The sequence below is a fragment of the Centropristis striata genome, chromosome 18 (genome assembly GCF_030273125.1).
Source record: "Centropristis striata isolate RG_2023a ecotype Rhode Island chromosome 18, C.striata_1.0, whole genome shotgun sequence".
Classification (NCBI taxonomy): Eukaryota; Metazoa; Chordata; class Actinopteri; order Perciformes; family Serranidae; genus Centropristis; species Centropristis striata.
In genome coordinates, this window is record NC_081534.1 from 17,081,903 (window position 1) to 17,095,857 (window position 13,955).

The 13,955-nt window shown below is 40.0% G+C and overlaps 1 protein-coding gene across 6 annotated transcripts in view; it reads right to left on the reverse strand.

The window, feature by feature from the left end:
* The window catches only part of adgb (androglobin), a 47,747-nt gene extending 34,190 nt beyond the window's left edge, over positions 1–13,557 (reverse strand). For all 6 annotated transcript variants that reach the window (XR_009396136.1, XM_059356722.1, XM_059356724.1 and 3 more), the window contains exons 1-9: positions 13,426–13,557; positions 12,785–12,944; positions 12,533–12,625; positions 11,162–11,233; positions 10,681–10,857; positions 7,415–7,554; positions 5,411–5,497; positions 3,374–3,546; positions 1,710–1,786 (exon numbers count right to left, since the gene is read on the reverse strand). Coding sequence is in view for 5 of the 6 variants with exons in the window: in XM_059356722.1 (XP_059212705.1) it covers positions 1,710–1,786; positions 3,374–3,546; positions 5,411–5,497; positions 7,415–7,554; positions 10,681–10,857; positions 11,162–11,233; positions 12,533–12,625; positions 12,785–12,944; positions 13,426–13,496 (1,050 nt within the window). In the remaining variant the exon portion in view is untranslated. The remainder of the gene's footprint in view (positions 1–1,709; positions 1,787–3,373; positions 3,547–5,410; positions 5,498–7,414; positions 7,555–10,680; positions 10,858–11,161; positions 11,234–12,532; positions 12,626–12,784; positions 12,945–13,425) is intronic.
* Between the last annotated feature and the right edge of the window lie 398 nt (positions 13,558–13,955).

The window sequence follows — 13,955 nt, forward strand, 5'->3', positions numbered from 1 at the left end:
ATTTTTTTGAATATTTTCTATATTTTTAATGACAAGAATATGAGTAAATAAATAATTTCAAGACATATCTTGAATATGACATTATGTATCAATATTTTCACTTTGTATGGATGATACTGGATTGTAAATCACTGAATCGATGTAAAGATCAATGAATCTTTACAGCCCTTTTAACTACATTAACATGAATTAGCCACAGCCATGAGCATTTGGCTACACTAGCAACATTTCTCTTCATCTTTAAAACTCACTGTCAGGTGTTTTATTGTGTGTACTGTCAGACTCTCTTTTGTTTGTCTTTTCTGTTTGAAAAGTCTTCTATCATCTGGCTTTGCAGTGTGACAACTGCCAAAGCTGGAATAGCAACATTTTCTGCAGGGTTTCCCTCTATTGTATCTGGCTTTTACCATCTGAAGGGACGTGCATTTGGAGAACAGCCAGCAGGAATGCCTTCTCTCTGGAATTACCTGTCTAAAAAGGTTTATTATGGAATATTTGTCCAATGACACACAAAAAACTGCCTACCTAAAAGTTAACCTTTTAAAAATGAGTCTGTGTTGTATTTATGTGGATCCTTCTGAGTCAACACAAAAATGAGAAAGACGTCTCCATGAAGGTTGGACCTTTCTGTTAGCCTGGCTAACGCCAGACCATATCACAAATCATGATAGTCTGGACACCAGCAATTCATTTTTCCGTAGAACGGGGGTGTGGTTAACGATCCTCCAGAGCTGTTTATTGGCCGCTAAGAATGTCTATCAAAATTGTCTGTATGTAGCTCTTAGCCAATCGTATCAGTTATACCAGATGACGTATGTGGAGCGACAGAAATTGATGTTTATATAGCCAGACTAGCCCATCTCTACTTTGAGACTAAAATGCTCAATCTGCTTCTGCAATCTTTTTCTGCAGCATGTTCTGACTCTGGCTGCAAACAGTCTACCGGCAGTGTTGGTGTGTGTGTGTGTGTGTGTGTGTGTGTGTCTGTGAGAGAGTGTTGCTTGCTGCTTTGCTTCTCCAGTTCTCGCTTTCTGCAAGATTATTTATTTTTACGCCTTATTCCCCCCTCATGTCATTCAGCCACACACATCCACTGATTTTATGGGCAATAAACAAGCTGCTGCAGGTCTCTCAGTGGCCCCACTGTCCCCCGGCTCGTAGCGAGATCACCGGCGTTACAGCAGCAAGCGGTAGCGGGGCTAGTTGGTAGATTAGTCTTCTGCCAAATCCTGTCGGAAGCAAGGCTATCCTTTTTGGTGGTGAAACAGGAGTGTAAAGTCAAACATTCTTCTTTTAAAATAAACTTTGGCTCTGAACTATCTATAACACTGTCTACAGCTTGATCGAAAGAGAGTTGCCAGATCCAACAGCCATGTTGGCTCTGTAAGAAAACTACAAAACTACAAACTTCCATCTGTCGAGTAGTACGCGTCATCCTCTTGCCTTCCCTCCCCGTTCTGTGATTGGATCCCTAAAACAGGGCTAAGAAACGGCCTTAGTTGTCAGACGGCCTGCAGGTTCGAAATGAAATTGAGCGCACAAGGCAGTATGGGTATACCCAGGCTACCTTTCTGTACCTACAGTAGGTGAAATCTAATTTCCTAGTATGCAAATGTCTCTCGTTACAGGTTGAATGAAGTACAAACTTGCATTGAATTAGCAAGTGTATCACAGCAAGCAAGAAGAGGAGGAATAGAGAAAAAACATACCATTTGTCCAAACCCAAAGGAATAATTATGTGGCTGTAAAGGGTAGTAGCCAGCGCACACCACTACTTCAGGGCTACCTGAGAAAAACACATAAAGAAGGCCGACATAAGTACAGTTAAACCCAATAGTCGTATGTACGTGTGTCCACCATGGACACACATCAAAAAAATATATACTCAGACAGTATGACTCACATTCTAGACCTTGCACTGTATCACGAGTAAAATGATTGACTCCGAACAGACTTACTGACAAAGTGGAAAAAAAGCTGATAAAGACAAAAAAAGTCACATTTACAAATCCATGTAAAGTGTAACCCTGGAGATATGAAAGCACTATAGGCCTCCACAGGTATAAATAAGGCAACAAGAGAGTATCTAGGTTATCTATGGATTGCCCTGCCCCCTATGGTACATCTTAGAGTATATGGTATAAGGAGCACATGAGCCAGGAGACATGGAAAATCAATTTGAAGGACCGCGTGGTGGAGAGAGATGGAAGAACTGCTCGACTAATATAAAGGCTACACATTAAGAATTGAACAGAGAAGTGGTTCTCATGCTGCATAGTGATTTATGCATTTCAGTTTAAATGCATTTCAATGGAATATACAGTGGGCGCCAAAACAGTGAGAGAAAGACTTTTTTTGCTTGCATGCATGTATGTGACCAACTACAAAAAAATGCTGTGTGAAGTACCACTTCATGCATGCATGTCATTACATTATGTTAGTAATACCCAACACTTTTATTATTGTAAAAAGAGGAATTGCAGGAGAGCCTGAGGGGCAGATTACTTGCAGACTATCATGAGGCCGACTTATGTAGATGTGAATGTGTTAAATTAATTGTTCAACCTTAATAGAGCCTTAACTCTGCCTCTTTACCTCCATGACCTGAAACAACTCCAAGCCACACACTCTTTTCTGAGGACATGTTTCAATCCTGCCTTCATCACATAACCACATTTGACTCGGGAGGCTCTTCTGCCCTACGGGAACACCAAATAATTCACCCTGCCACTGCTCCCTCTGCTGGTTTATTTATAGTCCGCCATACACGCATTAACCCTCCGTGCGGTCCATAATACATGAGCATGGGAAAGCAGGAAGTGATGCTTGAAACAACAGGAAAGAGGCAGCAAGGCACTGGCTGAGAAATTGAGCTATTTTGCAGTACGGCACGATAGTGACCTTGGGCCTAGAATTTCCCCAGTCCTGAAGTAAATCACTATGCAATATTATGAGTGTTGCAAATGTATAAAGGTTATTACTGCTGTAAGAGAATGGAATCATTGACAGGCGCGAGTTTCGGTAGAACGATGAAATATTCATTGTCAGGCTCTATAGTAGTTGAATTATGGATGCAGAAGGAGGAAAACAGAGATTTACACATACTGTGCATTCACATACTTATATACAATATGATAAGGCACATATACACCGAGACACAAATCATGTATATAATTTTTCAAACATCCCGCTGATAAATTACTTAGCTGAAGTAAATGTGCATACAAATTATCACAATCTAATGGATGATTGATTTAATTGACTCACTCAATTAAATGTTCAAGCCGACTGTGTAATTGAGATGTATGTGTGCATGTGTGAATAATTGTACGCCTTTCTGTGTTTGTGTGTCTGAGTGTGGCACAATTCAGACCTTCACTTTTCTCTGACTCTGGCAGCTGACGCTTGCCATCATTAAAGTTGAAATCTCTCCGTGCAGCTGGATCTGCAGTCTGAGGCTTCGTCTCCAGCAAACTATCATCTGGGTGTGTGAATATGGGAATGTTGTCTCGTAAGAAATTCCAGGTTTTCCTGAGGAGTACAGACCTAAGAGGAGGTTAAAGAAACTTGGATTGGTTACAGGCTATATGTTTAAAAAATATATTTTTAATACCTTTTTCATGATCAAACCAACTGGATTTTAAGCCATTTGTGATTGGAATTTGTTTGCTTGTGAGCATTTGTTTGTCCAACACAAAATGACAACTTTGAGCAAGGAAGCGAGCACTAATATTGAGCCCTCATGTCAATTGTTTAGCCGAAAAGGCCATTTCTTCAGCTATACCAGAGTCTGCTGTTTCTGCCTTGGGCCTAAGCCCTGAGTTTATTGCAATTTTAGTTTCTGTTACTCTTTATTGTCTCTCTATTTGCAATACAATGGGCTGCAGTTCTTACATCAGCATTTCTCTGTTGCTTGAAAATAAACTACATGAAACAATCTTCTCTCTTCTTCAACACATCGTTCAGAAGATTTCTTTTACTGAAGGCAAGGCAACTTTATTTGTATCGCACATTTCATACACAAAGGCAAGGCAAAGTGCTTTACATAATGCATTAAAACATTTTTCTTAATACAGTGTAAACCTCCCAGACACAACTGAAGAACATATTGAAGAAAACAGTGAAGAGTAAAGTTGGAGCAGGTTCCTAGCCTCCCTACTCTGCAAGATTTATAGGTCATCTAAGTACACTTACCGACAGCGTGGTGTGAACCAAGTTAATAAAACAGAATGAGTGAGCAGCACTTTAATGTGTGATTAGCAAGTGAAAGGAAGAGTCATGTTATTTTATTTAAGGAACATCACTTTGCTGTTAGATTAAAGGTAGGGCTGGGCAATATGATGATATATATCATTATTATATAAAAAATTGTATAAAAATGCCCATCGCATATATATATTTTCTATTTCTAAAACCTGTGCCCAAACGGCGTTACGGCAATACTTGCTTCATTTGGAAGCTACTTCATGTCCTAATTTTTGCAGCTGCTTTACTGACATGGACTATGGAGTATAAAAATGGCTTTTACTATGTGGCTGTTTTTTGCTTTTTGGAATTACCAGATAAAATATTTATTATATGTTATGTATCAGGATAGAAGATGTTTGCAATATTGTGAAGGACACAGAGTGGCTGATAATGATGCACCAGCATACTAATGACAAATGTAAAAAACATATAAAACTTTTGGAGTAGTTTTCTGAATTACAGCATGGCTCCAGATGTCTAATGTCAACCAGCTGCCATTATATCATGCTAGTACATAACACAGCAAATATTGGTATCATTGCTTGTTTTTGTGAACTGATCCTGTGTGAGTGGGGAATGTGCATATAGGACTGCAACCCCTTGTGTCACGAATCAATCTGAAACACAAACACGGTCATGCTCCGTGCCTGTACGTGTTGATAGACTCCCCAGGCGACCCACTAACAGCAGCTAACCTGCTGAGCTACAGAGAATAACACTCCCCAGCTCCACTCCAAAACACTGTTGCCCCATTAAAGTTCCATCACTGACAAGCTGAGATTCTCCACTCCATACTGCTTCTCCTCCCCCTTTATTATACATCTCCTTGCTTCCATTTTAGACCTCCATCATTTTCTCCCAATGTGTGACTTTCCATACTATTGTAGACAGATACACTCCTCTCTTTCTTTGCTACAGTATACTTTATAAAATAGTCCACTTCAGAGGGAAAAAATGCACAGCTTGTCAGACTGTGTGAGTGCGTTTAGAGCCACAGCATTTATTGTGTCAAACTAGCAGAGATTAGATAGTCTGTTTGAGTGTTTCCAGAGAGGAATGATAAAAGAAAAAGGAGAAAATGTCAACCCTACTAAAAAGACATAATGTATGGTTAATATTTGGAACAACAGGTGTAGAAGACTGAAGTACAAGAGGACCTTACTTGATAGGACTGATTTCCGGGATCCAGCCGGTGAGGATGTGGATAAAGGTGAACTCGCCCATCTCCCCGGAGACCTCTGACACTACACTGAGAAACAAGTGCAAAAAGAACTGTTTAAAAAATAAGAAATAAAAAGAAGACAAATGTGCAACAAACCCCGGACTCCATTCAAACCCACAGTGGCATTGGCACTGTTCTCAAAAGGAACTTGTGAGGTCACGGTTTCAATATGTGAAATTGCACACAATATGCTTGGCACTCAAGTGGTTTAACTACTATGAATGCTGTTGCTAGGCAACTGAAAACAAAAATGGATGGTCTTTATTTTAGCATTATGTTTAGGAATGACACCAGGGAAGACAGCAAAATGAACCCCCTGAGACCCACAGGAGCATTACTGTACAGCCACTTATTGTCTTCAAGTAGCAGGCTCATGATAGGCTGTCTTTTCAGGAAGGCTTTTCCTGAGTGTTATTTAGCCGCTTTTCGGTGGCTAAATAACACTCCAATGTAATAATTCATACAGCAATCTCTAGATGTCAAAAGTTTTTGATACCAAATCACATCCTGACATTTCTGTGGTGTTCCTCAAGATCTTGGTGTCTTAGAGTGGTATTTTGGGAGGATTTTTGACAATTTTTATCAATTCTGGAGTGGTGAAAAATGATGAAATTTAGCAACAAATCTGTGTAACCGAAGGTATGGACCCATGTGTTGCTGTAACAATGATACATAATTGAATATGGGAATGGCCCTCATATACTTACATCACATAAGTTTCACACTCCAACTGTCAGGCATGCAGGCTCAGGTTGTGTTCTACATCATGTGTAATGCAGCGATTATTTCAGGCCCTAAAACAATTTAGAGGAGTGTCTATGTCTGTATCCTTCACGTACAACTCTCAGTTGAAACAGATGGCTGCAGCAGCTCTAATTGGTCCTCTTGGGATCCTGTGGCCAACCTGTCCTGTCTGCAGTCATGATACCCCAAATCAATAAAACTTGATCAGTAGTGCCATATTCCATGACCACGACAAAAAAGCAACTCAGCACCAACACGAAAGAGCCCTCAAATTCATCTTTTTATAAAAGACTACCACTTTTCTGAGGAGCCCCAGTAGACACCTAAAGTTTGGTACTAGTTCAGTTCGAAGAACTTTCACTATGGTTCATAAATGATTCACTAGAAGAGAGGCTCCTTTGTTTCCTGTCTTGGATGAAACATTTATGTCTTGACCTTCTGTGGACACTGGAACAGCCACCTTTACACACGCCATGTTGCCCCATCACAGACAGGCACGCTGCCTGTCTGTCACCAAATTCAAGACAGCCCGAGGCAGAGATTAGGGTGGGTGAAGGTTTGGCTAAGTCAGCAAAATGCCCTCTGTGGGGATTCTACTATGTGTGTGAGCTTTAAATAGTTTAGTTCACTTTGTTAACATCCTGTCAGCCAGGAAATTAACCTCCTGAACTCTGATTTCCCCCTTAAAATTTTCCTTCAGTCCTACCAGTACCGTTCTTATGTATGCACAAGTACATGAATAAAGAAAATGTGTTGTGCATAATTAAACAACCACTTCCATTAAGGTTCAGGATTAAATGTTTTGTTTCTTTCACTGTGACAATGACTAGATTTTAAAACAAAGCCCTACTGAGTTAATAACTCAACAAAATGTTCTTAAAAATCACTTAGTGGAGTCAATGTTCTTTCATTTTGTTCCTTGTGAATTAATGGTGAATCACTCTTTGAGCAGAAGTACCACCCTGTGTACTGCTTAACTGAAGCAGGGTTAGTGTACAGTGTTAAAGGATAAGTGTGAATAGCCTTGGGGTATTTTTTACAGTGGTCCTATTAGTCAGACTGCATAGAGGGTATATACTTGAAATAAGCTGGAGTATTTCTTCAGCCCTCTTACTTTAAGACTATTAGAACTGTTTCACAAATCCTTGTGACAGTACTGAGATGCTTATTGAGTTTCTGTTGGAATGCGCAGTAACTCACTTTGTGTTGGCCACTTTAATGAGCGCCTTAGCCAACAACATTGGCCACAGCTCTGATTGACAAGTGGAGGAAGGAAGAAGCAGGTTGTTTTCTTCATCAAATGGCATCGAATCATCTACTGTTACCTTCCTCCAACAACCCTTAAAGCAAGGAAGAAAGACACAACGAGTCAAAATATGGAGTAACAATCAATACGCATCAAATACCAGTTGTAAGAAATTTCACAACTTCTTAAAACCTCTTCAACACCTTGAGGACACCTGCGTTCTTAGCCAACTTTCCATCTTTCAAAGGCTATAGCAGGCTCAGTCTTAATGCCACTGAAATTTGAAATTTACAGAATACGGCTTGTGTTATATACATTTGTTGGTTAATATCTGAGCTGCTGTACACTTACAACCCCAAGCCTCTCACACCAGAATGGAGTGTTGCCTTCAGGCGAATACTGTAGTCGAGCTGGCATCGGCTGATTGGCAAAAAGCTCTTTCATCCGTGCTAATTATTATCATCTCATTGATGCATCGTCTGGTTGGCTATCAGCTGACTTTTAACATCCAATTACATTCATATAAGTGTACTAGGCAGACTTCATGACCTTACAATTCAAATGTTTATTTTGCTGATACCTTAATGACAACGCAGCTTGCTAAAACAGCACCCCAGCCCCCTCACAATGTGCCAAGCTTTTGGTAGTGTTGACTCTGCTAGGATGTAATGTTCATGTGCATTAATATGTTCCACTGAATCTGCACTATAATGTTTTATGTCATTGTTCCCCCCCAGCAGAATCCTCATCACTGCTCAGATTCCTTAAGAGATCCCTAAAGAAACAGAGCCTTTTCTGCAGAAATTAACTCAGCAACCATTTAAAGTGAATCTCCTGACTTAAATGTTTCTGACTGAAAAAGAAGCTTCCTGTTAGAGGAAGCCTGTCTGAACTCTCAATTCCTTTACAAAAGTACATTGTGGTAGAGGAGACAACTGCATTTAAAGGTAATGGGAGGAGCTGATGTGATTGGCCATTACTGATACCAGCCCCTCACACATCTAGTGCTGATGTAAAATGATGTCTTCCTCCACTTCAAAGTGTGCCACAGGTGTGAATCTGATCATCACATTTTTTCTAAAACCCTAATGTGTAACTCATCACCTTAAATCTTAGATCTGTGGGCTTAATATTCCAACACCCCCTGGCATTAGCTACCAAATGCTTGCATCTTAGCATCATGTTTGGTGTCAGAGCTTGTTACATACTCTCTGTGGTGTGGTCCGTCTACTGGCCTTCTGGGGGAGTTTCACTCCAAAGCAGCACAAGCAGGTGATAATCTGACTGACTGTTCACAGCTGTGCCTCTCCTTATCTATCAGAGCAGTGTGCACAAGCAAGAAGATATACAATGTGGGCGAGCACACTTTCTTTCTTGCTTGTTCTTCCACTTTCTAGTCAAACTGTCGCCTCGAGGAGGAGCTTGATGTGTTCGCAGATGGGGTAAATACAGTGCAAAAGGGCAAGTTAGAGGTGAGGGGAAGAAAAGGAAAAAAGGTGAGACAGAGCTGTAAGATGGTCAAAAATAGTGTGAGGAAATGAAAATGGAATGGATATTCACAGCGGTGTGAAGGAGGGAAAAAGATTGGTGTGGAACAATAAAGAATCAGATGAGCAGGGAAGAAAGGGAGTAGCCCATGAGCAGAAATAGGCGAAGAAAACGGGGAAGGGCCGTTGGGGGCTGGGTGCTTAATGCCATCGCAACAACCATCTGTTAGCGTGCTATGGTTGGCACGGGGACTGCTGCCTACAACCGTGTCATGCTTGTTTGTCAAGGCAAGTCTCACAGTGTTACCACCATTTTTAGCTCTGTCTTTTTTTTCCGCTCTCTCCCTGACCCACATTGTTGTGCTGGTAGAAGTCCCCCTTTCTGAAATGACACAATGATGTAGTGTCCACTACTTAGAGATCTATGGCAAGCAGCATACATACTGAAACTCACAGCTCTGCAACTTCAAGCTGTATCCCAATGCAATTAAATGCTTTACGCAGAGGCATAAATGTGTTTGTTTAAATCGATATGAATGACACTGCAGGGCATAAAGCCCTCCCAGGGTTTTGTCTGCTCTCAGGGTCTTATGAGGTATAGATATCCAACTTGAGTCTTGCTCTATGAGAAGCAGCTGACTCCTGTTAAGCCCTATCTATTCATCAGGCAGTGTATGCCCGCCCACTTTTGGCACAGCAGTGAGACTGATTGATTTGAGCTCAGAGTGGATAAGGCTTTCTCATCCCTTCCCCCCTCAAACCCTCAGTCCATCCCCATTCCCCTCTCATCTGCTGCATCCTATAGGGTCAGCTGAACAATACAGTGAAATCTTATGTTATCCTTTGCCTCAAGGGTGCCTCTAAAAATGTGTGATTAACAAAGAGGTATTGTGATGCAGTGAATTCATCGGCAGTCAGAATTTTTGACTTTCCTTAATTTACGGCATTTGTGACAATAAGTAAATAAAAGGTTTGAATATGTTTGTGCAGCCAGAGGACTAACTACATATAGCCTAAGTTACTAAGTTTCCTTTATGGAAAGGCTCTAAGTGAATTTCAGTTTCCTCTTTTAAACATTTTTGCAGTGTATATGTCTAGGCCTTTCTTGTGAAAGATAAGAATGGAAGAAGTAGATCTGGTATGTGCCGTCATTGTCAATGTTAAAAAGGATCAGAGGTCTACCATCAATCAGAGCTGTCAATCAGGATGTTACAGCCACATTTTATGGCATCAAATCACAAAAAATTGAACAGAAAGGTAACCCAAAATATCAGAAACCATCTTTTGGAAAAATATATTTGATGCGTACTTATATTTTCATTTGTTTGGCCCGTGTCCGTGGCCCCTCTGCTAACATAGAGGGGGCAGGGTTTATGATATATACTTCAGCCATACACCAGGGGGCGGGGAGATTTTTTTGGCATCACTTTTAGGGACGTGTCAGGATGTCTGTCTTAAAAAGCAGTCTATGATTAAAATATGTTATCAGCTAAGTCTTTGTTTGCTTGATCCATGTGAAAGCATCTTTCGTTAGTCAGATGTAACAATTTACATGCTTGGTCAGAAATTGACAGATTTCCCTTAATATAGATCCCTGCTTCTACACTCATGATCCCATGCAGGAAATTATCCTTAACATTTCAGGGATAGACTACATATTTGAAAAGGCTTTCGATGACAGTGTGTAAATGGGTGTTTGTGTGTACAGTTTTATATGTGTGTGTGATGCTCACCATCCAGTAGAGTCTGACCAAGTACTTCCCATAGTTGTTGTAGAGCGGCACATGACCTTTCACCACCTTACACAGCGAGTAGATGTGCTCCCAAGGTCTCCAGCCACCTTGTTCTGTAAATGTGCCGTTGTGCAGCGTCCAAACAATATAGATCTCACTCATGATCCACCTCATCAACTTAATCGAAGTTGGGGGTGAGAAGGGGGAGAAAAGTAATCATTAGTTTACCAAGTATACTTACCAAGTAGTTTACCCACCAATCTTTAAATCTATTGGATGAATACCTCAATTATCTGATCAGTCATCAACAAAATCAATAGGGCACTGAAGTGCCCCAGTCTAATTCATTTCTGTCAGTCAAACATCACCCTGCCTGACATCTGAATTACACAATCCAAGTGCTGATCGATACTGGTTAACAAAAAGTCAGTGCAATCTTTCACCAAAAAAAAAAAGTACAAAATAATAGTTGAAGACGAACCTCACTGCAAATCAGATGATTATTGGAGGAGATTAGGTCAAAGGTTCTTTGATTTTCAACAACGGTGGGACCCTAAAATAAAACACATTGTTTTCAGTAGGCACAGAATGACACATTCGCTTGAAGATTTTAGCACCTTAACAACAACTTTATGCATTCAAGATGTGACAGTAGTGTGTGATTGCATCTGTACATATCAGAGTAATTCATTCTAATGACACAGTGGTCAACCAGCTAAAGAATATTGCAGTCACACATCATCTGTTTAAAATGTATATGAATATGTAGCCTACTTTATACTTCTCTACTCATCCCAGGTCCTTAACTGGCCTAACCTTGCCATGATACTCCCAAATCTGTGTCTGCTGTGAATATTTCACTACCAAATTAATAGACTCTACCAATGCTACTAATTAAAAATGAATTAATGGGTTGAGTGATGGTGAGAGAGATCAGCGGCGGGTCAAGGGAGGTTGCGTTTTCTCTCATCATCACAGCAATTCATGACAGCCAAAGTTTCAGTAATTTCCGTCAATAACAGTGGCTTTGTAAATACAGAATGGTATAGACTGATGAAGGGAGAGCTTCACAGTAGAGCCGTCGCCTGCATCTGAGCCGCTGATTGCTTTTGTGATTAGCCCGTGTTCCTCTTGTATGAAATTAATGAAATGCTTTTGACATCTTGAGTGAAAAGGCAGCTTGTGACCTGGCAAGGACTAATTCAAAAAGCAGGAAGCTTCCAGTAATTGCTCAATACTGCACTGAGAGAGGGGTAACAGAAAAGTGACTTGATGCAATTAAAACTTCATTGGAGGTGACTAGAGAGCAGATTTCCTTAACTACATTTCACACTGTGTGGCAAAGAAATACATATTATTAATACATCTAATGGCTGTACCCAACAGTCCCATATAGTTTTTTATTTTTATTTTCTTACATTTTGTTAGAGATTAATATTTTTTCTATGCAAGTCCATGTAGTCTTTCAAGATACAAAAAAGTGAATAAAGACAAATGGCCAAAAAAGGCTAATAATACACATTCAATTTAAAGTTTTGACAGGGAGAAAAAAAACAGCTATTGAGAAATTGAAACTTCAGATGTGTGGTTTATATGATAACATACTTAAACCATCAATTTAAATAAAAGGTATCATCCATTCATTCTGTCAGCTGACATGTGATCCTTTTATTGCTTATATGTGTATACCTACACGATACACAGACCTATTCTTATTTATTATTGTTACATATTAGTTAGGTAAGCTTAAACCGCTTTTATCACAATACAGTGCCATGAAATCATGTAACTTCCCTGTAGTAGATGGGTACTACCCCAGGAACTATCAGTAATTTAGAAGCATGAAGGTTACCTTGTTGACAATAAATTCTGTAGGACGCTTCCAGGAGTGTACTTTCAAAGATGGAGGCAGGGAAATTTTTCCCTCAGGATCTTCAAAAACAGGCTGCAGACAGAGGCAAAGAAAGTAAATTTGGTATAAAGAAAACAACAAACAAAGAATCAACATAATGTCAGTTATAAAGTGGATTTGAAGCAACTGATCAGTCAACACACTGAAAAGCATATGATGGCAAATTTAGTTATTTTTATTCTCCAGATTTACAGCATTGTGATTCCTGTTGGTCTTTCCATCTTCAGCTCCTTTACTTGAGTCCCATTTCTCCTTGTTGACTTCTGCGTCATTCCACTCAGGCCAAATTGGGAATCTGCATCTCCATATACCTCCGAGGCTCTCAGAGGAAGTGGCTACTAGGGACGCTGCTCTGGAATGAAGACACATGATTCATCTCGTTTGTTCTTGGCTTCTCTTTTGTCAATATTTAGCAATAATATTCGCCAGCTCAGTACCACAGATTCAGTCAGAGTGGAATTAGTTAGTGGTTTCCAAACTTTTTCTGCTTGGCCCCACTTTTGTAAATACAAAACTGTCAAGCCCCCCCTGTCATAACTTGCCCCCCCAGTTTGAAAACTCTTGAGTTAGCTCATAATGGCTGACTGTTGATGCTGAGACTTGGTATTTAACGTTACACACATATGCCATCTCTCTTTTCAAGTGATTAATGACTTAAAGATAGAGTGATAGAGTGTACATCCTTATAATACATAACACCAGCCACGGTTGAAGTATGATGCTTCCGGAATGCTAACGTTAGCTAGCATAGCTTAATATATTTTGACGCTAACGCTACTGCTAACAACAGCTGGCCTTAATTAACGCTAATTGCCAACGTTTATCAAACTCACTCAGTCTGTCGGTCGGATAAAGAGACTTTACTGGAGGAGGACTCCTTTTTCTTGGGCTGTGCCTTTGACATTGCACTTGGTGTGATAAATTTGCAAGCTAATTGACAAAGAGCCGAGCAGGTCAAGTAGCGTTTGTTTCGTTTTTCTGCCTCTGCTCTTCAAAGTTTGATCGCTGCTAAGCAACGGAGCTCTAATGTGGGCGGGGTCTGGAGCTGTGGCTGGAGTGATTGACAGGTTTTCCTTTTTAAGGGGAGACACTACAGGTGAATAGGGTTTGTTCAACATGAATTTTCTCCAGTATATTATATACATTAAGATAATGTTTTTTGCATTGCAAGTTTTCTGAAATATGTTCAGATATGCAAACGAGGCGCCAAATCATGAAATATGTAATAATTTGCTTATATCTCCAGTACAGAAATCTGAACATTGGATGAAGATAGATTTACAGTTTTTTCTATTAAAAGAAATTAGGATATCTCCTTTTGCCATTTCATGAATTAGAAACTACTGTCAAAAGCCATAAAAAT